At 47.3% G+C, this 25,229-nt stretch overlaps 1 protein-coding gene across 2 annotated transcripts in view; it reads left to right on the forward strand.

The window, feature by feature from the left end:
• The first annotated feature begins 9,703 nt into the window (after positions 1-9,703).
• STK32B (serine/threonine kinase 32B) overlaps positions 9,704-25,229 on the forward strand; it is a 415,059-nt gene continuing 399,533 nt past the window's right edge. For both annotated transcript variants that reach the window (XM_028089513.1, XM_028089520.1), the window contains exon 1: positions 9,704-9,755. In XM_028089513.1, coding sequence (XP_027945314.1) covers positions 9,704-9,755 — 52 coding nt within the window. The remainder of the gene's footprint in view (positions 9,756-25,229) is intronic.

Genomic DNA, 25,229 nt, shown 5'->3' on the forward strand with positions numbered 1-25,229 from the left:
CCGTTAATACGCTCCTTTTATGCTTATTGGACCAAGGGTTCATTCTGCTCTTTTCAACAAAGAATCCTGATTGTGAGTTTGTCCGTAAGTATAACTATCTCACCTGTGACAAATACCCTTCCTGCCTATCTCAAAAGTTTGTATAATTACAATAATACAGGCTAAAGATGCCTGAAAGCAGCTAGGTACAAAAACCACAAGGACTGTGTTTTATTCTCCACTGAATGCCCAGCCCTTAGCACAGTGCCTGGAATGTAGTAGATGCTCCATGAATTTTGGCTGAAAAAAAAATTGCTATAATCATCACCCTAAACACCCTGCTCCTTCTCCACACAGCAGGCCCCTTATGGTTCTGATTATGTGAATTGGGTCCAGGTGTCTCCAAAGTCAGAAAATAAACTCCACAGCTGTAGGCCAGACTAGAAGACGGTGATGTTTCTTGATGAGTAATCAAGTGGACCTGAGTGAGGAGGATCAGGTTCTGCCAGCAACCAGTCATTTATGGACAGAAGGAACTGAAACTTGCAGCTGGTATTTTGAGGCAAAATCTTCCAAAATTCCAGGTGACAGTCACAGAAATATTTTTTATAATTATATATTAAATACCAAGGCAAGGGTGGCTTTTTAAATAGTGCACTAGAGATCTCTAGCAAGAGTTTGGATGTATTGTGTTAAAATTGGTATTTTGATGGACTACAGCAGAGTCGTCCAGTGGTGCGGGGCCGTCCTGTGCTTGTCGGATGTTTAGTAGTCTCTCTCCACTAGAAGTCAGTAACACTGCTTCTCCCCACTCAGCCAGGACTATCACACATGTCTCCAGATGTTGACAAATGTCCCCTAGTGGGAGATCACCCCTGTTGAGAACTGTCAGGCCAGAGCGATACTTCTCATGCTACCAAACTACCAAACCAGCAGCATTTGTATGTATCATGCCTTGGTAGGCCGCAGGAACTCTACTGGGTGTTTGCATTTGAAGTTCACAATAACATCATAAGATAGGAAAAGTTATCCCCATTTCACAAATGAGGTAGCTGAAAGGAGATGACTTGTTCAAACTGAGTGACTGAGTAATGAATGAGTGGTTCAACAGCCAGAGGTGGCTCTTCTTTGTCCCAGCTGGAACTCTGACCTTACCAGAACCCCAGGCTCCCTGCTAATAGATGAGCCATGCCTGATGAGACAGACAGAAGTAGAGGCCCCAGACTGAGGAAGCTCCAAGGGCTCTGAGAATGAGGTCCTCCAGGCGAACTTCCCCAAAGCAAACCAAGAACTCCTGGCCGGGTTAAAGTCAGGGAACATAAAGATGGTTCTTTTCTCCAGACCAACTCTGGGGAGACTCTGAAGACTCAAAGCTGAAAACGTCTTCCTGTGCTGTGTCAACCCGTTTCGGTGTCTACTCAGTCACAGCACTGCTTTTATTTGCCATGGCACTGTTTCTTCATTAGTTCATAAGGGTTGGCATGGGGACCTGTTCCTTTCTTTACCTGCTGGTGCTGGACAGGTAATAAGCACATGTTTGTTGAGTGAATCAATGAACAACTGGAAGGAGCAGCACAGATGGTGAGAGAGAAGAGGCTATGTGACGTCTCTCTGATCTCTTTTAGAGCCTCCCCTCCCCATCCTTTGTTTGGGAGACACGTGGCCAAGACAATGCCAGTCACCCCTGGGTTTCCAAGTCATCCTCAGTTCTGAGAAGCAACATAACAGAATTCTAGTATTGGAAGGATACTTTGACATGACCTCATCCATATTCTATCTGGTTTATGAATCATCCTGTCGCATTTCTGACATGCCCATTAAACCCATTCCATGGTTCATTTGTTCATTCAATTCTTCGTGTCTGTGGGGATGTCTGTTATGTGCTATGTTGTTCAGGATGTCAGGGAAGATGATGGTAATGACAATGATGACCTTGGCATTCATCCTGTCTGTATTAGTTAAGTAATGGGCTGAACCAAAAGAAATCCTCAAATCAGTTTAACTGTGATAGTGTACTGTCTCTTAACCATCCAGAAGTAGGCAGGCCATCCAAGTCCAGTAGGGCATTCTGCTGCACGAGGTTACCAGGGACCCAAGCTCCTTCTGTTTGCTCTCTTACTTCCTAGGGTGTGGTCCTCTCTGGCAGGGCTGAACTGGCTCTGGTGGTCTTGGCAGTATCATAGCCTGTAAGAGGGGGAAGGGAGGGTGCAGTGGTTACACACATCACTTTTCATATCCTATTGGCTGGAACTTAGTTACATGGCCACTCCTACCTGCAAAGGAAGCTGGGAGATGTAGTCTCTAGCCTGTGCCCAAATAAAACTGGCTATGTGTGTTGTATTTTTTAAAAAAGAAGGGACAAATGGATATGGAAGATCAAGTCTTTGCCATACAGCCCAACTCCTTCATTCTTTCAGTTTACACATGAGGAAACTGAGGCCCAGGGAGGGGAAGTAGCTTATCTGAGGTTCCATAGTAAGTCAGTGGCAGTACAATTTTTAAGACCATGGTGTCTTTTAGTAAATCATTATTACTCCTGCAACGTGTGGCTTCTGCTTTCCAGGAGAAGAATGTATTTTCTGTGATGTAAATTATTCTATAGATGAGTGGTTCTTGATCCTTTTCTTTGGTGGGGAGAGGTGGATTCATGGAGCCTTTGAAGTAACTATGGAAGATTTTAACTGCCTCCCCATAAAAATATTCAAATGTGCACACACACACACACACACATGCACACATACAAGTACGGTTTTAGAGTGTTCATGATGACTCCTTTAAGCCTCTAAGAATCTCTATAAACCCATGTGGGAACACAAAGAAACACACCCCACAGATGCTGCATCTGGCAGCTACAGAGCCTTCCTTCTGATCCAGCCTGTTTCACATTACAGCTAGAATTCTCTGCAAACACTTAATTTGAGGTCACCATGGAGCTACTATGCAAATTGTCTTAATGTAAGAAGGAGAAGCTCAGACTTGCTGGTCTACCAAGTTCCAAACTATGAAAATGCCTCCAGGGAAGTTTTATAATGCCAAGAAATGCAGACGCACCACATTAGTAGCGATTTATGGACCCTTATTTTGTGCAAGAACACACACATACACACACAAAGACCCTTAACAATAAAAAGGTTACTCTTGAAATTACTATTTTTTTAAATCATTAGGGATAATTTGCTATCTCAGTGAGATGATTTCCAACCATAGAACTGGATGTGCAAACTGTGCCTTATCTTGGTATGCCACAAAACAGCCTTTATCATTTTTTTGTTTATAATGTACAATGCTGCCAAACAGAACATATTGAAACTGAGTGCAAGCAGACGGTATTTACTCTAAGTGAACCAGAATCAAGTTTTAAATAAAATAGACTTAACAGAAATGATAACAAAATCTGATCTAGCAGACTCTAAGAAATGGCTTGGCACACAAGACACCCTGCCCTGGGGAATCACATTAGCCTCTACAGCACGATCGTGTTACATAAAATTAAAGGTTACAGCCTCTGGATCCAAGCATGAATGCTTAATCATGTTCTCAATGAGAGGAATAGCAGCCCCAGGAATCAACTCATGGAAGTTTAAGGCAGGAAAAGAATCCCAGTTCTTACTTCTGTACATATATTTGGGATTCGAGAAGTAACGCAAGACTCATGTGCTCAGCCCCTAGGAGAATCCTGTAGACCATAACTATCATGATCTTTTCAAAGTCCACCTTCTGAGAAAGCCAAATAGGCTTGGCACAGAGAAGCAGATGGCTTTTATTTTGCTTATTTATTTTTGCACAGAGTTAGAAGACCATTCCGAGACTCATCAGGATGTGAGCCGGGCAAGAGGGCAAGACCTGGAGTTGGCTTCATCTGGAACACAGCTGAAACCAAGTTCAGCCATCCTCTCTTGAGGAGACCGGCCAGCACTCGATGTTGGCTAGGAGGTGGAGGAGAAATGTGCTTACTCCAAAATAATTCAGGCAGATTGTGTCAGTAGTACACGACCAAGCCCTTCACGATGGAAGAGTCATGACGAGGGCTTCTGAAGGCTCCCACCCTCAGCTGCCTGTGGCGTCCCGCTGGCCCAAGGCAAAGAATGCCTGGAACTGAGCCCCCCTCAAAGCCTCCAGAGGGAACCCAACCCGCTGACAACTTCATGCTGGATTTCTGGCCTCCAGAACAGTGAAAGAAACTTTTAGAAAATTTTAGCTGATTGAAGCCAGCAAGTTTGTGGTAACGGGTTGCAGCAGTCGTGGGGGATGAATGCCAGAGCTGTGACATGGAGGACCGGCCATTTGAATCCCCTGAGCCCCTTTTCCTCCATCTGGAAGGTTGGGCTGATGGTTGCACTTCCTCCCATCAGACAACAAGGACAGCAATGGGCCGGGAAATACACCTTGCAAAGTCAGGGGCAACATAGTGTCCACGGGATGTTTTTTTTTTTTCTCAAAATGAAAATATCATTTTTTTTTACTGATTATTAAAATAATGTGATTATAAAATACTTCTTTTTTACAAAAACAGACACATAGATTAATGGAACAGAATACAGAGCCCAGAAATGGACCCTTAATTCTATGGTCAACTAATCTTTGACAAAGCAGGAAAGAATGTCCAATTGAAAAAAGACAGTCTCTTCAACAAATGGTGTTGGGAAAATTGGACAGCCCCAAGCAGAAGAATGAAACTGGACCATTTCCTTACACCACACACAAAGATAGACTCAAAATGGTTGAAAGACCTAAGTGTGAGACAGGAGTCCATCAAAATCCTAAAGAAGAACACAGGCAGCAACCTCTTCCACCTCAGCCGCAGCAACTTCTTCCTAGAAACATCACCAAAGGCAAGGGAAGCAAGGGCAAAAATGAATTATTGGGATTTCATCAAGATAAAAAGCTTTTGCACAGCAAAAGAAACAGTCCACAAAACCAAAAGACAACCGACAGAATGGGAGAAGATATTTGCAAATGACCTATCAGATAAAGGGCTGGTATCCAAAATCTCTAAAGAACTTATCAAACTCAACACCCAAAGAACAAATAATCCAATCAAGAAATGGGCAGAAGACATGAACAGACATTTTTCCAAAGAAGACATCCAGATGGCCAACAGACACATGAAAAAGTGCTCAACATCGCTCGACATCAGGGAAATCCAAATCAAAACCTCAAGGAGATACCACCTCACACCAGTCAGAATGGCTAAAATTAACAAGTCAGGAAACGACAGATGTCCGCGGGGATGCGGAGAAAGGGGAACCCTCCTACACTGTTGGTGGGAAGCAAGCTGGTGCAACCCCTCTGGAAAACAGTATGGAGGTTCCTCAAAAAGTTGAAAATAGAGCTACCTTTCAATCCAGCAATTGCACTACTGGGTATTTACCACAAAGATACAAATGTAGGGATCCGAAGGGGTACGTGCATCCCGATGTTTATAGCAGCAATGTCCACAATAGCCAAACTGTGGAAAGAGCCAAGATGTCCATCGACAGATGAATGGATAAAGAAGATGTGGTATATAAACACAATGGAATATTATGCAGCCATCAAAAGGAATGAGATCTTGCCATCTGCAATGACGTGGTTTGAACTGGAGGATATTATGCTGAGCGAAATAAGCCAATCAGAGAAAGACATGTATCATATGACCTCACTGATATGAGGAATTCTTAATCTCAGGAAGCAAACTGAGGATTGCTGGAGTGGGGGTGGGGTGGGAGGGATGGGGTGGCTGGGTGGTAGACATTGGGGAGGGTATGTGCTGTGGTGAGTGCTTTGAATTGTGCAAGACTGCTGAATCACAGATCTGTACCTCTGAAACAAATAATGCAATATATGTTAAGAGAAAAAAAAAGAAGATAGCAGGAGGGAAAGAATGAAGGGGTAAATTGGACGGGGAGACGAACCATGAGAGACTACGGACTCTGAAAAACAAACTGAGGGTTCTAGAGGGGAGGGGGGTGGGGGGATGGGTTAGCCTGGTGATGGGTATTAAAGAGGGCACGTTCTGTGTGGAGCACTGGGTGTTATGCACAAACAATGAATCATGGAACACTACATCACAAACTAATGATGTAATGTATGGTGATTAACATAACAATAAAAAGAAAAAATACTTCTTTTTTTTAAAAAAGATTTATTTATTTATTTGACAGAGAGAGAGAGAGAGAGAGAGAGGGAACACAAGCAGGGGGAGTGGGAGAGGGAGAAGCAGGCTTCCTGCAGAGCAGGGAGCCCGATGCGGGGCTCGATTCCAGGACCCTGGGATCGTGACCTGAGCTGAAGGCAGACGCTTAACCACTGAGCCAGCCAGGTGCCCTGAAATACTTCTTTATAATAGCATTTTGTACAGTCATACAAAAGCACTTAAAAAAATAAAAATAATCTGAACTTTCCAACTCCGGAAATAGCCCCTGTTCCATATGTCCTTTCTCTTGGTTTTGATGTTGTGTTTAATTTGTGGATTTAAACCTGCAAGGCACCACTTCTCAATCAGTGGGACTTGGCATAGCTTGTGTGTCCTTTAGTACAAGGGATGACGATAACACCCACTTCCCGGGTTTCTGGTGAGGACTGCAAGAGGTAATCCACAAAAGAGCTTGAAATAACAGGGCCTGGTACTCTCTCTGTAAGTGGAGAGAGGAGCAGGGAAGGGGTTGCCTGCAGGATCAAGCACCCTTAAAGTGATGGTCCAGAGCCTGGCCTGCAGAGAGCGCTTGATACACGGGCACTGTTGTCGCTATCCTGGCCATTCGGCATGCCGATCTGTGTTCCGGTGATGTGCAACTGGTCTCAACTTCTGCAGGATGCCCTTCTGTCTCGGCCTCTGGGACTTTGAGAGGATGACTCTCTTCTTGGGGGTTGATTCCTCATTGCCCTTCCAGACTTGGCTTGTGCACCATCTTTTTGGGATGCCTTCTTTGGCCCGGAGTATGGTTCAGGTGCCTCCCCTCTGCCCTCACAGCCCATGCTTTTATAACCTCTGCACCCCCTTCCGTCAAAGTGTGACCCACTCTGCACTTGTTCTTGTCCCACACTAGACTTCTAAACTTCAGCTCCGGGAAAGCAGGCCCTGTCTCCCTCATGGCTGGGTCTGTCTCCAGCACCTAGCCAGGGCTTGGCCCACAAGAAGTGTCCAGAAAATGCTTACTCGACAAAGGAGGAAGGGGAGGGAAGGATGCTCTGATTTCTCTTTGGGGGGTCTTCTCCTTCCCTGACTCTCAGGGTTGAAACCAGTGCCTGCTGTGTTCTCACAGCCTCCTGGGCTTCCTTCCACCACAACACAAACCCCCAATCATAGTCTGCATGTGTGACTGTTAGTATATGTATTAGTCAGCTCTCTCTCTGATAACGCTGTGAGACAAACATCCCTCACACCCAAATCTCCGTGGCTTACAAAAACACTTATTTTTCTTCATCATGAGCCCATGCTCTGCTTTAGGATAAATGGGGGGTTCAGGTCTATTCCTTGGATCTCTCATCCTGGGAACAGAGGGTCCCAGGGCCAGCTCTTCTCAAGGTGGATAGCAACAGCACAAGAGAGCCGAAACATGTGCCATCTCTTAAGGCCTTCACGCACTCAGACCTGGTGCACTGTCACCTCCTCCCGTACCCCGCTGGCAAGTCCTATGGGAAAGCCCACATCAGCAGTGTGAGAGAAGTAGGAAAGAATAGGAAGAGAAGGAAGAATTGTGAGCAGTTAGTACAGTTTATGTGATAGCTCATTATTGGAGATTATAACTAACACCTCTGTTGTGCTTATTATGTTTCAGGCACCAACATCGATTCATTTATTCCCCATAATAACCCTAAAAGGGGGAGGTACTGTGATTACCCCCATTTTACAGATGAACAAACTGAAGCCAGAAGAGGTTAAGTAATTTACCCAAGTTAACGTGCTAGAGAGTAGCAAAAGTGGGATAAAACCTGAGCAGAATAGGGCTCAGAACCCTGGCCTGTGATCATTTCCTCCCCTGGCCTCTTGAGGTACTGTGTGTCTTTATTCTGTGTTCAGTCTATTGCCTGGTGTAGACTGGCCACTCAATCAGGGCTTGTTGGTGGAATGAAAGGCAAGAAATGTTTATTGACCATTTATTACATGCCAGGTACTGTTGCCTTCTTCTGTAAATAGTTTCTGACATGATCCTCGCGGCAGTCCTGGGGAGTAACTATCAATCTCCCCATTTCACAGATAAGGACTCCAAGGTGAAAATGAGGCTTGTCCCACCCCAAGGCCGGGCAGTTTAGGCCAATCTTAAATCTAGCTGGATCATGCTGGATTGGGGCTGGCTCCATCTTTTCAGCTTTCCCCCCATTGCCTCTGGGAGTTTTTTGCTGTATTAGACAAAGAGACATCCCCCGACCCCCAGCATGCCTGCGAGAGAGAGAGAGAGAGAGAGAGAGAGAGAGAGAAGGATGGGGGGAGGGGGAGAGAAGATGGGGATACTCAAAAAGAACCCATGTTTTCTATCAAAGCACAGACAGTGGCTTAAGGCGCCCAGCAGATGGCAGGATGTGGCCAAAGATCCCCCAAGCCAGTCGGGCTGTTTGGGCGGGACCGCACCTCTTGGGTAACCAGCGCCTTCCTCAGGGAGGGTCTCCAGGGCCTACGCTCGCCCCACGAACTTCGGGGTGCACCCATCGCACCCAGCACTTAGCACCCTGGTCCTGGGCTCGTCTCCTCCCCGGACCTGGGCTCCCTAGCTCCCGCTGCCAGGGACACACGCACCCAATTTCGAACCCACCCATTCATCAGACTCGGAGGCCGCGCAGTTCTGGGGAATCCCAAGGTGCACGTCCAGGCACCCCTCTCCTAGGGACAATGGTTTGGGGCAAACTACACCCCTTTGGGACCTCAGTTTCCCCATGTAGAATGAAGGGGGCTCTAAAAGGTCTAGACTTTACTTTCATTCATTAAATATTTAGAAAAACCCAAAGAGGAAAGGCGTCTTTTGGAGAACCGGTAGATGAATCACTGCCGGTGTACCACCAGCCCGAATAGCAAATAAAGCCCAACGGGGCTTCCTGGGGGCTCCCTTCGCAGCCAGGACGAGCTCCTTTCCCTCCAAACCTCAGGCTCCCTGGCTCTAAAACGGGGAACAATTATTTTTCTAACGGTTGGGTTGTTAAGAGGTGACGGAGAACGGTGCTTATAAGGCGCTAAGCCTGGGCCTGGCACATAGTAGGCGCTCACAAATCGCTTACTGCGCGTAGGGAGCGCCCCTACTCCGGGATCGCGATTCCTCCGGGCCCACCCTGCACTCAGTTCGGCATTCCCCACCGGCCGGCTGCGCTCCACCCGCTGGGGCCCGCCGCACCCCCTCTTCCGGGCGTCCCCCGGGCTGCGCTCGCCCCCCCCCCCCCGCCCCTTCCCTCTTTCCCCTCCTTCTCCTTCTCCTCCTCCGCCCGCCGCGCCGCCTCCGGTCCCCCGCCCGCTGCAGCCGGCGAGGAGCGCGGTTCGGTGGCCGGCGCCGCGGGGAGCTCCGGGTTTCCGGGCGGGGCGGCGGAGGCCCCCGCAGAGAGGGCGCGGCGGGCGTGCGAGCGCAGCGGGGGGTGCCGGGACGAGGGGGCGCGGCGGGCGCGGTCCCGCCCCTGCGCGGCGCTCGGCCCCCTCCGGCTAGCGCGCGGCTGCAGCCTGGGCTGGGCGCTCGCCACGCGTCCCGCGTCCTGCTCCGCGCTCCGCGCTCCCCGCTCGCCGCGGCCGGGCATGTAGCGGCGGCAGGCGCCACGGCGGAATATGGGCGGGAACCACTCCCACAAGCCCCCCGTGTTTGACGAGAATGAGGAAGGTAAGAGGCGAGGGGCGCACCCCTCCTTCCCCCTGCGCGGCGCGCGGCTTGTGCTGAGGTTCCCCCTGTGCACCGCTGCCCCTCCGGGCCGGCGGGCCGAGTCGGACACGGGGTGCAGCCCAGCCTTCACTTGGGGAGCGGAAGGAGGAGCTGCCTCGGACTCAAGTCCGGGTGCTGCTCGGCTCCAGCTCCCCCCAAGCCCCGGTCTCCTTCAGAGCCGGAGGCTCAGGGAGGCGGCCTGTGTGTGTGTGTCGGTCCACGACGCGTTTGGTCTCGTGCACCGGCAGGTTCCACGCTACTCTCCTGCTTCGCCCAGGACGGCCTAGGGAAACTTTTCTTGGTTAAACTCCGTGACACTAAGGAAGGCGTCCCGCTTGTGGCAGCCTCCCTGGTGGAGCGGTGGTGGAGCTTGTCCAGCCTCATCTAAATTCTGGGGCTGGTCTTCCTTGTGGCTCAGGTCCCTAGAGCTCGGTATTTGAACTGGCAAAACGCCATTTCCAGCGCTGTGTGTCCTGGGCAACTTGCTTAACCTCTCTGAAACCTTTGTTTCTTCACCCATGAGATGAGAATTATGATACCACCTACTACCCTAGAATATGGGATTGTTTGAAGCTTCACCACTGGTAGTCCATGTGAAAAGTGTCTTATAATCAGTACGGTATTGTTGGTTATCTGTTAACTCTGCCTTTAAAAGCTTGGTTTCTTAATGCTTTGGTTTCTCTGGTCTTCACCGTGCCCCACACAAGAGCTAGGATGTACTGAGCACATACTATGTGCCAGGCACTGTTTTAGGGCTTTATACGTGTTCTCTCAGGTACCAGGTAGGTATTTCTGTTGTTCTGTTTGGCAATTGAAGGAAGGGATATGGCCTAGTCACAGCTCCTAAGGAGCAGAGCTGGCTTGGGGGTTGGCCAGTCTTCTCTGGAGGCAGTGCTTATCACCACCCAGGCATAGGCTTGTGGGCACAGATCATGGTTTTTAGAATGGCCAAGGCTGTGGGTGGTAGTCACATGCTGGCCCAGACAGCCCCTCTCCAAAGGCTACGTGAAGACAGTTAACATAAGTTAAGTGGGTCAGCCCGATTTGGTGCTTTCCGAAAGGAGTTCCTAGTCTAGTGACACTGAATAATCCATGACCATCCATGGTGATAAGGGTGGTGAGTGGGGCCAGTGAAGGCACCTGGGCACCCAAGGAGACCGGAGGCCTTCCTCGTTCTTTAGTCTGGGGCACAGGCAGGTGGAGAGCCAGGCATGGACGGATGAGAGGTAGGCAGGGAGGTGGTGGGGGCCCCTGGGTGTCCCAGGAAGAGTCTGGACACATGCAGCTGAACTTGTCCCTGGCCAAGTTCACACTAACCCTGAGCTTCTCCATGGAAGTCAGTCACTGTCTGCAGGTGTGCTCTGCTGTGGGACAGCCTACTTGGGGCAGCTCTGGGATAGACTTGTCCCCTTCGGAGCACTTTTGTCGTTCATGATTACATTCAGGGCTGTTCAGACCCTATGAAAACACCAATACTTAGCGACAGGTGGAGAGCATGACTTGCGTCAGAACCCTTCTATTTGCAACAAGTCAAAGCTCTCCTGTCTATCTTGGTGAAGGGATCTGTGTGAGTCGGCTCAGGCTGTCATAACACAGTACCACTGATGCTTAAACAACAGAATTTGTTGGTGGTGGCGGCCTCAACAGCAGAGATTTGTTTTCTCACTGTTCTAGAGGCCAGACGTCGGAGCTCCCGTGCTGTCAGGGCTGGTTTCTGGTGAGAGCTCTCTTCCTGGTTTCGTCTGTGCTTGAGGCGCTGGAGGGAGCTGTCCGGTGTCTCTTCTCCTTCTTACGTGAACACCAGTCCTATCAGATTAAGGCCCCACCCTTATGACCACACTTAACATCTATCTCCATAAAGGCCCTATCTCCAAACGTAGTCAGATTGGAGGTTAGAACTTCCACATGAAGTTTGGAGGGGACAACCACTGAGCCCATGACGGGAGCCTTTCGTGAAAACCATGGACCCCCTTCATAGAAGAAAGCACAAACTTACGTATCACCTCCAAAAATTACAGGGGTTCGTGGTTCTAGCCTGGATCAAAGGCCGTACTTTAGGTTATTTTCTTAGCATTTTTCTTTCTTTTATTTGCAGGGGGAATTTGCCTCCCTTATATTGACAACTCTCTCTCTCCTTTATCCCAGAAAACATTCTTTAAAATATTGATTGGCAAAATAGTTATATCTGGTATAACCAATCTTTTGATTTTCCTGCTGTTGTTCCTCATTCCAAAAGCAGATTGGACCCAAGGTTAACTGCCTGTTTCAGGGCTCTTGAAGTACAAGGTTAGGACTCGCCTCATTTTGCCAGCTTCCAGCCCAGTGAAACATTAACTTGTTTGATTTTGCCAGCATATCTCTCATATATTTTCCTGTGCAAGTAAAGCACTGTAATTTGCCACCAATTGATTCATTTATTCTGTAGGCATTGACTGATCATCTTTTTTTGCACCCACCCCTGTGCTAGGCACCAAGAATATGGAGAAGATGAAGGCAAATATCCTACTCTCAGGGAGCTCCTGGAGCAAATAAATACCCAGGACAATGCAGGGAACTCAGAGAACTATGGTAACCTAGAGGAGGGTCCCTGACCCTGGTGCAGGGAGGAGGGGCAAAGAAGCCTTCCTCTTAGTATTGAGTCTTGTGCAAATGGCAGACGTTACCAGTAAGGAGGGGTTGGAAGAGAAGGGGAAGTGTGTATTAGAAGGAAGGAACAGAATATGCAAAGGCAGATGGTAAAGAGTAAGCAGGGCTCATTGGAGATGTTGTCGGGGGTGCTTAGTACTCCTGGCTGTGTGCAGTGTGAGGCTGGAAGGCATGGAGTTGAACCCCAACTGCTGGACCAGCCTTAAAGGGCCAAGTGGCCATGTGTTTGGACTTGATCCTATAGGCATCCAGAGTCACTGAAGAATTTTAAGCAGGGGAGTGACATGGTCCAGTGAACGCACATGCTCTCCCAAACCAGAATTGTTGGGTGGTTGAAGATGCAAACACCTACCTGGGCAAAAAAAAACCCCAAAACAAACAAACAAAAAAACACCTCCCTGGGCAAAAACAAGTCTGGTTTGTAAGTAATTTAATACTAAACCCTAGCTGAAAGTTTGCATTGCATAACTGTATCATGCCCATTTTCATTCAGATGGCAAAAGTTTAACTTGCATTCAGGTAATATTAACAACTAACTTCCTGACACAGTGCATGCGCTGCTTTTCATGCCTAATCGGGAATCATCACAACTCGGCCTGGGGAGGTCTCAGAATCTGCATTGTACTAGAGAGGTAACTGAATTGGGGACCCCAGGAAAAGCCCTTAGCCTGTGTGTGGATGAGCTGGGACTTACACCCAGGTCTGTTGAACTCCAGAGGTGGGGACCTAACAGTGTTCCCTGTGCTGCTTCTGGAAGCCTAGGGGAAATGTAACTCTCACAGATGCGTTTGGCCATGCACATGAGCCCAGCACTCAGGTCAGGCTCTGCCACGCCACGCCACACCATGCCATGCCACCCCACGGGGCTCTTCGCACAGAAGCTAGTAACAATACATTCTGGCACCTGCTCATTTACAATAACCATCTCACAGGCTATCTTCAAAAAGCATTTGTTGGGCAGTCACATCAAAATACAACCTCGAGGAATGAAAACAAATTCTCTTCCATTCCAAATTCATGTCAAAATTGCGTTTAAGTTGTTTTTCCCCACACACGGTCCTTATCCACATCTAGACATTTTTATATAAGCGTCCACCTGCCGCAGATACAACGGTTTCTGCTTTTTCTCTTAGCATTGTATTCAAAGTGGCTTAGGTTGCAACGGTGTCTTCAAATCAATAGTTTCGTGGGCTATAATATTCCATCAAATGGGACTCTTATAATTTACTTAAATATTTTCTTACTGTTAGACATTTAGGCTACTTTCATGATTCCATCTTTATAAATAAGTTGCTTGAAAATTTTGTGAATATTTTCCCCTTCTTTTAAAGGAATTCCTGGGGCATCTGGGTTAGGCGTCCGACTCTTGATTTCAGCTCAGGTCATGATCTCAGGGTTGTGAGATCAAGCTGGGCGTCGAGCTCCCTGCTGGGCATAGAGCCTGCTTAAGATTCTCCCTCTCCCTCTCTTATGTGTGTGTGTGTGCGTGCGTGCATGCATGTGCTCTCTCTCTCTTTCTCTCAAATAAATAAGTAAATAGTCTTAAAGCGCAAGGGGAGGGATTATTGGATCCAAGGGAGTGAATATTTTTTAGAACTCCAGAAACATGTTGTAAATTATGTTTCCAAAGGATTTTTTTTTTAAATCAGTGTTCTGTATATTTATGGCTGGCATCCACACACTTGGGGGTATTGATTTGGCAAACTCATAACCAGCTCTGGGTATTCTCATTTTAGAATGTCATATATTAAAGGGTCATTTAAGTGTTATTTCTATATTATTATTGGTCCAGGTAACTTTACCAGAACATGAAAACATCTTCTTGGTCTAACCAAATCTGCATGAAACTCAGAACTGAAAACATCTTCTTGGTCTAACCAAATCTGCCACAAATGTTGCTTTCCTCTGGAAATTGACACCCAAGGCAATTAAAGAATCACCCCCTAAGTAAATAAAATCTTTAAAAAACCAAAAGAAACAAACAAAGAATCACCCCTTAACGTTTCAGTCATGCTTCATCTGGAGACAGTCTTTTGAAAACTTTGCTCTTATAATGAGAGTCTCTACAGAGGTGGAGGCTGGACAGGTGCCATGTAAGGGATGTGGATTTAGGGGCTTGGTATTCATAGCTGTATCAGGCATGTGCATATTTCATGCAGGAGTCTAGGATGTAAACCTTAGGTTTTTAGATCTAGACCTCATTTGAAAATGTGTTTTGATTTGTCTTCTACGTGGTGGGGGGTGGGGGAGGTTAAGAAAATAGCCATAAATCAGTATGAGATTGTTTAGTAGAAATGAATGGTAAGATCCATCTCTACTTTTCAACACTCCTAGAAAATACGTATGAATTGTATAAGCTTAAAGCATGTGTCAGTCATCTCTATAAAGTCAGACATGTGTATACAAACTATTGTATTTCGTTGATTCTAAGGCACACATTTTTCCATGTTTGAAATCTCTGAACTGGGGATGCAGTTCGGCCAGTGTGGTATTTGTGATGTAGTTTTATTATTTGCATGTGGTCATAGCTGTTTACATGAGCATGATATATAATGGGTCTAAAAGAGCTTTTTCAAGGGACTAGAAAGAATCACATCGTAGATTCATTGGCAGCATTTCCCTCTTAGTGGTACATAAAACGACGGTGCATTTCACGTGGATGGCATCTGAGATGAGGTGTAATGTGGTGTGGCAGGTGAGCCTCCTTCAGTTAACCAACATGAGGTCTTTTGAAGGGGATTAATTGGCTCTGGCCACTTCTCACCACCTGCATCACTACCACCTGGTCCAAGCCATGGTCACACCTCTGGCTTAGATTATTACAATAGCCTCCCTAGCTATTGCTCCCCTCCCCCTGCAGCATCACCTCAGTGCAACACTGAAGTGATCCTGCAGAAGTGGGCATGGGGCATGTCAGTCCCTGCTCAACCCCCTCTCCTTCTGCCCTAGCAACAAATAAAAGCAGAAGTCATTATAGATGCCCATCAAGCCCGGCCTCTTTGACCCCATCTCCTTTCTTTCTCCAGCCCACCTGCCTCCCTCCTGCCTCGAGACACACAGACGCCCTCATACTATAGCCCAGTACCTGCTCCCCGTGCCTGCAGGACTTCTCCCCCAGGACCCTCTTCCTCACCTCTGCTTGTCTTCACGCAAATGCCACCTTCCTTGTGAGGCCTTCACTGACCACCCTCCTTACGATGGCACTCCCAAGCCACCTTCCTGGCCTTCCTTTGCTTTATAGCAATTATCATCGTCTCTCATACCATTTATTTTCCTTATTCCCTTAGTTACAGTGTTCCCCCACGTGGTCACAAGCTCCCTTAAGGTAGGGATGTGGTGGGATTTATTCACTGCTGTGTGCCCAAGGCCTAAAAGAACACCTGGGACACAGCAGATGTCCATACACTTTTGAGGGACAGATGAATAAATGAATGAAGGTGTGCATCTCCTGGTGGAACCAGGTTCTCAGCAATGTCATCAGGAATCTGCCTCCTTGGATTCTCTGCTCTCCTCTGTGTGGCTTCAGGCCTGCTGTCTCATCATGGGGCCCCTATGACCTCGAGGCTCAGAGCCTCGTAGCTCTGAGTGTGGAAAGGGAGCCTCTTTTTTCATAGTCGCTGCAGAAGAAGAATCCCAGGATTCATTCTGATGAGTTGTGGTTAAGTCGTGAGCATTCTTGAACCGATCACTGTGACTGGGGAGAAATGAGGCTCTCCGTGGTGAGGCTGGGTCACATGCGCACCCACTGATCTTGGGGGTGGAGTTGGCATCACTTGAGGAATGTGGACTAAGAGAGTCTGGGCAGGATTTTCCCGAGGAGTGCTGGGGTATCAAGAGAACAAGGGTAAGTGAAACAAACAAACTTCCACACCAGTCCCTGCCTTACCGTGTTCTTTGAGACATGGTTTGGAACACTGGCTCATCTCAGTTTGACCGCACGTCCATCTTCTGCACTAGACTGAGGCCTCCGGAAGAGCAGCAAGCATTTCTCTTTCATCTTTGTGTCTGCAAGGCCTGGAACAGGGCCGGGGAAGGCACACACAGCAGCTATTGGTTGAATGAAAGGCAAAAGTAGTCACTTAGTGGGGTCGATTTCTTGCATTCCTCCCAGTTCGGAGGCTTTCGAGAAACAAACGTGGAACGTTCACACTTATTACCACTAAAGTTTGTTTGGAGAAGGTGCCTTGGATTTGAGTCCAGAATGACCTTTCGATTGCTGTCCCTCAGTTTTGCCCTTGGGACTTGCTTGGGCAGACTGGAGTCTGCAGAGTGGGTTCTATACTCAGCTTGGTGGATCCCAGTTATAATGCACAGAGGACTCCTGAGAAATTTCCCCGAATGTCAACCTGTAAAGATGAATGGATATCAGACTCTTGCATATCACGATGCGGGATATCACTTCTCTTCCCGCTGAGAGAGAAGGCGGGGATGGTTCCCGTTGCTCTCTGGTTAAAACAAAATTCCTGTTTTATGGGGCACAGAAGGGTAGAGAGAAGGGGCGATGGCTTTCCCACGATATGAGCTGGAGTGAAGAGGGTGTTAAGATGGAAACAGGGTTTATGTTGAGTCTTGAGGGAAGGGTTTAAATGCCTTAAGAGAAAAAGGATCGGTATTTTAGGAGGATCGTACAGCATAAGCTAGCACTGAGCTTAGGCATTTTCCTGAGAGACTTGGAAGGAACAAAATATTCTTAGCAGTACTCAGTTGTCTAAAATCTGGGCTCCACGCAGTTGGAGATGGAGATGGAGAAACTGTTCTAGAAAGAGTAGTGAGGGTCCCGACACCCCAGAGGACTATTCCCGCACCGAAAACAATGGGGCCTCCTCTCCCTTGCGGTAAGTCTTGGAGTTCTTCAAGACTGAGCCGCTGGGCCCCTTGCTCAGCCCTGTCCCGTCTCCCCGCCGATCTTGTCCCTCCCGCCTGCCCAGTCACCCCGCATCAGTCCGGGTGCAGTCAGGAGACTGAAGCCACACCGGTTTTCAGAAAGAGAACGTGTCATACAAAGAATTCGTCTAGTAAAAAGGCTAACTGTGAAAAGGAGTCGGAGAAGACTCTAGGACAGAAGTAGCAGCTCCTCCTGGCAGGGCTGAGGGTCAGGCTGCGTTTCAGATCTCTTTGGAGAGGGCCCAGTGGCTAGAGGAACAGGCAGCCTACAAGGCCGGGGCTGGGGGGCGGGGCAGAGGAACTTTCTGGAGGGTGCAGCTCATCCATGAGGGCCACTGAGGGGAGGGCTGCCGGGCCCCCTGCCCACCTGCTGGCTGACAGGTGGACAACCAGGTGGAAGAAGGGGAGTCCCTTCCCAGGCTGGTCTGGCAGTGCCTCTCTTGTGCCCTCTGTTGGCAGTGCCTAGTGGGAAGCCGGCTGGCAACGCAGAGTCCTGCGGAGTCCTGCCCCAGCGTCACAGAGCGGTGGCTTTGGAGCTGAGGGACACTACGTTAATAACTGGTGCCTGTTTCTTTCTTTTAGCAGTGACTCAGTAAGTTATTTCCTTCATTCGTATTTCTCCTCTGGCCTCCAAATCTGTGTTTCTGTATGTAATTCCACTTGGATGCCGAAAAGAATACCTCAAATTCAAAATAACCTGGGGCACCTGGGTGACTCAGTCGGTTAAGTGTGGGACTCTTGATTTCAGCTCAGGTGATGATCTCAGGTTCATGATATTGAGCCCCACATGGGCTCTGTGCTCAGCTGGGAGTCTGCTTGTCTCTTGCCCTCCCCGTCTTCTCCTCCCCAGTGCAATCTCTCTCTCTCTCTCAAATAAATAAAATAAAATCTATACACACACAAAAACCTAAAGCCCAAAATGACCTCAAACTCACATGCTTCCAGAGTCTCCCAGCTTAGTGCATATAGTACCATCATCTATGCAGTTGCAGAGGCCAAAATATTTCAGGGTTTTTCCTCAGCATTTCCATCTGCCTTCCCCCACAAGTCCAGCTAGGCACCTGGCTGTGTTGATTTTACCTCCCAAGTCTCTCCCAAATCTGCCCCATCTTTCCAGCCCTACCCACTGCCGCCTCCACTCAAGCGTCGCCCCCCCCCCCCCCCCATGCAGCCTCCCACCCAGACTCATGACTGAAGTCACAGCAATGATGGTAGTCCTGTTACCAGCATTCGGGAGTGGCTTCCACTGCTCTCGGGCTAAAGATTCAGACTGTGATATGGTCCCCGAGGCCCTGTGGGGGCTGGAACCTGTCCACCTCTCACATCTCATCCCACCCTCTCCCTCACTGCATGAGTTAAATCACTCCACGTGCTTCAAGTTCTTAGCCCAAACCCTGGCTCACTGTTACTGTATTACTGTTCCATGCAGTTATCGACCTTCCTTCTGCTCGTACTCAGTGCTACTGTTTATGCTCTTGGACCACGGGGCATCCTTTCAGTTTTGGGGACGTTTCATGTCACTCCTGCCCCAGGGCCTTACCACGTGTCGTTGCCTCTGCCTGAAATGCTCCCCCACCTCACCCGGCTTGGCTTGGTCATCTCCCACTCACCCTTCTCCTGGATCCCTTCTCTGATTCCCAGGCTGGGTCAAGACCCCACCCCGCCCCCACATTACCGTACGCTTCTTCATTGAATTTATCACAGTGTTAGTTCTACATTTATTCACATGAGTACTTCATTAGTGTCTGTCTCCCCCGTGAGCCCGGAGTCTCCTCCAGAACAGGGCCCGTGGCTCTTGTAGCGTTTCATCCGGGTCCCACTGCTTTACAAAATGTCTGTCCTCGTAGCTGCTTGTCCTTGAGCAATTTTCAGAAAATACAGAGAAAAATCACTGTGCAACTTATGAAAGGTAACAGGGTCCCTCCCGGTGTCTGAAGAATGACGCTGTGTGAGAGGTATGGTTATTGGGGGTTCACTCAGTGTCATAGGTGGTAACCTTGGGGCGCTGGTCCCACTTCTTTCTGGATAACTGGAAAGTTCTTTCCCTCCTGCCAGTCTCTCCCCAGCTCCATCACTGGTATCCCATCTGGGGAATTATTATTATTATTATTTTTTACCACAGCCCTATATACCCCTATTGTTATTTATTTAATTCTGTTTTCTATCTTGACTGGTTTTATTTTAACAGAACCTTCTACCAAGGAACTTCATGTTTCTAGCTGCAACTGGAAATGGATTAAGACTTCTTAAATAGGAAGCAAGATAAAGTAGGTAGATGCAGAACAGTGACGTTCAGGGTGGCCGTGTGTGCCTTTGTAGACCCTTCGCTTATGACTTGCTCAGTGGACATTTTTTGAATGGATCTGTAGTGGATGAACTGTCGGTGGGATAGACGGTGGTTGTGTGGCTGCAGGGCCTGCCTGGCTCAGGTGCTGGGAAGGTAACAGGCCCCTGAGGACATACGCTAGAGCGCAGCCTGATGCTCTCCCAGTCAGTTCCCCTTAGAGATGGGGTGTGGGCCTCTGGGCTCAGGCATCTCTGGGATCCACCAGGCCCCCAGGCCGGCTTCATCATGGAGTCTTCCAGCAGGGAGGCCCCTTACCTAGGGTAGTGTTTAAGAGCACAGACCCGGGGTCAGACTGCCGAGAGCCCCATGCTGGCCCTGCTACCTACTCGTGGAGTGACCTCCAGTAAGTGTCTTTTCCTTCCCGATTGCTGGTTTCCTCCTCTGTAAAATGGAGAGGAAATGGGCCTTACTTTGTAAACTGTTTTGAGGAGTAAGTGAGTTACTCTATGGGACATGCTTACTACATAGTCTGGCACATAATAAAGTAAGTGCCGTGTAAAGTTCACTAAATAAAGTTACATTTTGTGACTGAAGGAGGTCAGTGCATAGAGGTTACAAGCAGAGATTTGGGGGTTCCACAGGGTGAGATGCTGATTTTTCTGTGTATTGTCTGTGTAACTGTGGGCCAGCGACTTTACCTCCCTAAGCCTTAGTTTCTTCCTTTTGAGAATGGGGCTACAACTGTACAGTTGCCATGGGAACGGAGTGAGGTGATGTCAGCACCCGGCTGTGTAAGGTATGTCATGTGAGCAGAGGGATGTTGGGTGAGAGTCGCTGTTTCTTGAGCCAGAAAAAGGAGGTGTTCTGACTTCCTCCTGGGTGACTGCCAGGCCCTGCTGTCAGGAGGGTCTTTCCCCATTTCCATTCTCCAGGAAACAGCCCGTTCCAACAGACTCTGCCCTCAAAGCTTCCTTGCCCGAGACCTTATTACATCTGTCAGGAAGGGCAAGGCCTGTGTTTAGAAGCCTGACTGTGACCAGGTCATGTGAAACAGTGACCAGGGAGCAGGTGTCCTTTTGCCGGTGGTCAGTGTCATGACGTGGATCAAGCCACCTTTTGAGTCTTGTGTTTGCTAAATCCCACGGAGGCCCTGGAGGCTGGAGTGGGGTTTTAGGGAGGATTAGATATTGGGCCCCTGTCTTTTAGAAAATGTCCATCCTCTTAGGCATTTGAGAGGAAAGAAGAAAAAGATTTCTGGATGCCACATGTTGTGGATTGAATTGAATCCCCCAGAATAAGTAAGGTGAAGCCTGACTCCCAATACCTTAGAATGTGAGCTTATTCGGAGACAGAGATGCAGTGAAGTTAAGATGAGGCCACTAGCGTGGGCCCTCGTCCAGTAGAACTGGTATTCTTATAAAAAGGGGAAATTGGGGCACAAAGGCAGACACACACATGAGGAGAATGCCATGTGAACATGAAGACAGAGTTTGGGACGTTTGGTAATGCCCCCACAAGCCAAGGAACACCGAAAATTGCAGGCAATTCCCTGGAAACTAGGAGAGAGGCAAGGAGGAGAAGACACAGAAGAAACCAACCCTGCTGGCGTCTCAGTCGTAGACTTGGAGCCTCCAGAACTGGGAGGGGATAAATTTCAGTTGTTTTGAGCCCTCCTGTATGTGGTGCTTTGTCCTGGTGGCCCTGGGAAACAAATACACCTAGTTTTACCATTATATAGCAACTTCAATGCGCCATTTCAGATGAGGCCCCGAATTAGGTTTGGGAAGTGTTTCCAGAAAAGGTAACTTCTGATACCTGTCCTGAAGGAGGAACAGGTAACAGCCAAGGGGAGGTCATGTGGGGGGAGGGAAACTGGGAAGACGGTGCAGGAAAAGGCCCTTCTGGGCAGAGGGGGCCGCATGTACGGAGGCAAGGTGGGCAGAGAGGACTGGAAGATGTTCAGTACCCCAGAGTTAATGGGGAGTGGGCATGATGGGGGAGGGGGGAGCAGCCTTAGAGATGGGGCTGGAGACTAAGGCTAGCACCAGGCGTTCAAGATCCTAGAATGTCACGCTGTGTGTCTCAGTTAGGGGTGTTACAGCAAATAGCCCACACTGGGGGCTTAAACAACAGACATTTATTTCTCACACTTCTGGAGGTGGCAAGTCCAAGATCAAGGTGTTGATGAGAGTTCACTTCGGGTTTGCAAACAGCTGTTTTCTCGGGTTATCTTCACTTGGTGGAGAGGGAGGGAGCTCTTAGCTCTTCTTCTTCTAAGGACACCGATCCCATCGTAGGGACCCCATGTTCATGACCTCATCTCCCCCTGATTACCTCCCCAAATTAACTGATTACCTTACCAAAGTCCCCACCTCCAAGTAACACCCCACTGAGGGTCAGGGTTCCAGTATATGAATTTTGGGGGGGACACAGTATGCACAGGTCAGTAACATTGAGGAATTTGACTTCTTAGTTGGCAGCGCTGGCTACCTAATTTGTGGGACTCAGCGTGAAAGAAAAATGGGTTCCCTTGTGCAAGAACCACAAAACTACCATTAAAGCTACAAAATTATGAAGCTTTTTCCTTTCTTCCATGGTCTCCATCTCTCTCGGTTTGTCGTGCTTTTTTTTTTTTTTCTAATTTGCTATTTAATAGCATTCTAGGCAAACAGTATTTAAAATTTTAAATTATCACGGAAAGAATATTGTGCAATGCCGGTTTTAAATGCAAATACAAGAGCAGTTAACTCATGTGCAGAATTGCCAGAATTACACAATTCATATTTCAAAGCACATGCGTGCATACGTATTTTGTTCTTACCAGAACAGAGGAAATGCTATGCAAAATGAACTCAACTGTTTTAATTTCTCTCCTTGATATGTGCATGTTGTGCCAATGCTCTCTACCTTCAGCTTACTAATGAGTAAGGAGACAGAGGAAAAAGGAGCTTTGGTTGTCCCATCTTGTCCCTTCTGTGTCTTCAATTCAGCATCAGGAATTAGCTCACACATAACTTGGGGAGGAGGGTATCATAGGGTTCCTTGGTCCCTCGTGCTCCTTAGAATGTCACTGCCCTTCGTTACTCAGATGTAAACAAAACTCATCTACCCGGGTCTTGCTGAGCCTGCACACATTGTGGTTCTACCAGAATTCTGTGCTTGTGGAGCGTTACAGATGAATGGGGGCCACACACATTGGCCGCATAGCCTCTGCTCATGCACATGCGTCACTGTAATCCCTTAGGGAGCAACATTTCAGGGATAAAAGCAACCCCTGGGTGTTAAGCCAAGTGCAGGGCCCTTCTGAGCACAGAGCTCTGTGTGCTCAGGTTGCACTTCCATGAAGCTGGCCCTGTTGGTAGAAGACGAAGAGACACTAAAGCTTAATCTGGGGGGTGATGTGACCAGGTTTTCCTTTTAGAATGATCATGATACTTGCAGAATGTGGAATGGGTTGGCAGGGGGAGAAACTGGTGGCTATGAAAGCATTATAAAAATCCACAAGAAAGGGAGGAGGGTCGTAAATGTCCATAATGGAATATATTTGCATGAATATAGTTACTTTAATCACATATATTGATGTATATGTAAACAAAACTACAACTGAAGATGCTCTGCAGATCTTCTGGTCCCATCACCCTGTGGAAAATGCCAGTGAGTTTCTATTTGTAGATGATACAGCTTATCAAATTCAACAAAATCTTGGTGTGTGCGGCAGGATTTTCTGCAGTTCACTTAAGTGATGTAAGAAATTTATGAATTCCATTTAAAATGTAATTATTTTCAAGCACACTTTTTAAACAAAATTGAAAAGTCGCCACATGTCATATTTAATAAGTTCCAACACAGTTTCTTAACCCTGCTCTCCAGAGTATAATTACTCCATCAATCTTCCAGGAGAATCAAAGGGAGCTTAGTGGAACACACCTTTCATGCGTTAAACCAGAATTATGTTTGCTTTGGATTTACATTTGAAAGTAATTTACACTGGCATTTTATTTCTTCCAGAAAATAACAAATGTTGCTGTTCTTTCCTAGGTATCATGGTCTTAAACTGAGGTTATAAGTCTTTCAGGGCTATTATTTGCCAATCCCTTTAATTTCTGTGGTGTGGTGGGTGGGAGGGGAAAGAAAACTATGATTTAGGATTATTTTCTTTCTTTCTTTGTTTTTTTTTTAAGATTTATTTATTTATTTGAGAGAGAGAGAGAGAGATAGAGCATGAGCGGGGAGAGGGGCAGAGGGAGAGAAAATCAAGCAGGCTCTGCTGAGTGCATCTGAGATCATGACCCTGACCCAAGCCAAAATCAAAAGTCGCTTGCCTAACTGAGCCACCCAGGCACCCTAGATTATTTTTCTTTCTTAGCCAGCAAATAAGACACAAGATTCGGCCCTAGTATGCAGTTTGGCAATTTTTGATTTATTTTTTGGCTTACCCTGTGTTGCCCCTGTGGGGGATGCATCCACTTATCTTGCTAGATGGCATTTATGTGTTTGTAAGTAATGGGAACATTGTGTTAGATTTTGGTGTAGATTTCTGGTTGAGGTCAATAGGGCAGAGCGTCCCAAATATGAGGTTGTTTGAGATGGGGTGGAAGAAATACTCTTTAAAATATCACCAATGTATTATCTGCTGACAACTACCTAGGCTCAGCCTACACCTTGCAGACTTAAATTTTCAATTGCCAACCCAACTCAAAGGTTACACATGGATATCTAATGGGACGCTTACTCTTAGTGCTTCTCAGTTGAGTTCTTGCTTCTCTGCCCCATCCCCAAATCTGCTCCTTCCTGTCTTCCCCACTTCAACAAATAGCACTTCCGTTCTTCCAGTTGCTCAGGCCAAGACATTAGAGTCATCCTTGACTTTTATTTGCACATCACAGCTGCCCTCTGATCCATAAGGCCTCCTGTTCCTGTACTGTAGTCCCATCTTCCACGCCCACCATTCCAACACCAAGACACTTAGAAATCTAGGGCAGGAGTCCACAGAGACTCACCTCTCTCGTTTGTCTGAGGCTCCCACTCCCAGTTCGGTTTATTTTCAGGCTCCAGGAATTTATTTAGACTTATTATGTCGTGGTATTTGACAGACCTTGGTAAACTTGCCATATACTCTTGAAAAGGATATGTATTCTGTAGTGCTTGCTGCAGTGTTCTATAAGTTTCAGGGATGTTCACATCTCTTATATCCTTAATGAGTGTTGCTGCTTTAAAAAAAAATAAATGATTACCGAGAGAGGAGTATTAACATCTCTATATATGATTGTGAATTTTTCTGTTCTCTGCAGTTTTGTAGTGTGTATGACTTTTGAAATATGTTAATAGTTAGATTCACATTGAGGATTTTTTTTTCGATCAGATGATGCATTTACCATTATGAAATAATCTTTATCTCTGGAGGTACTGCTTGTTTTGAATTCTACATGATTGTGATTAATATAGTTACACCAACTTTTTAATGCGTAGTGTGTGTCTCGTAAAATTTTTTCCATCCTTTCATTTTCAATTTCAGTTACTTGTATCTTTGAATATAAGCATCAATTTAAACAGCATATGGTTGAATGTTCCTTTTGTTTTCTCTGAAAATCTCTTTTAGTTGGAGTATTTAGTTCACT

This window comes from Eumetopias jubatus, unplaced genomic scaffold (genome assembly GCF_037043125.1).
Source record: "Eumetopias jubatus isolate StellerSeaLion01/CBP00866 unplaced genomic scaffold, mEumJub1_p1.0 scaffold_2, whole genome shotgun sequence".
Taxonomy (NCBI): Eukaryota; Metazoa; Chordata; class Mammalia; order Carnivora; family Otariidae; genus Eumetopias; species Eumetopias jubatus.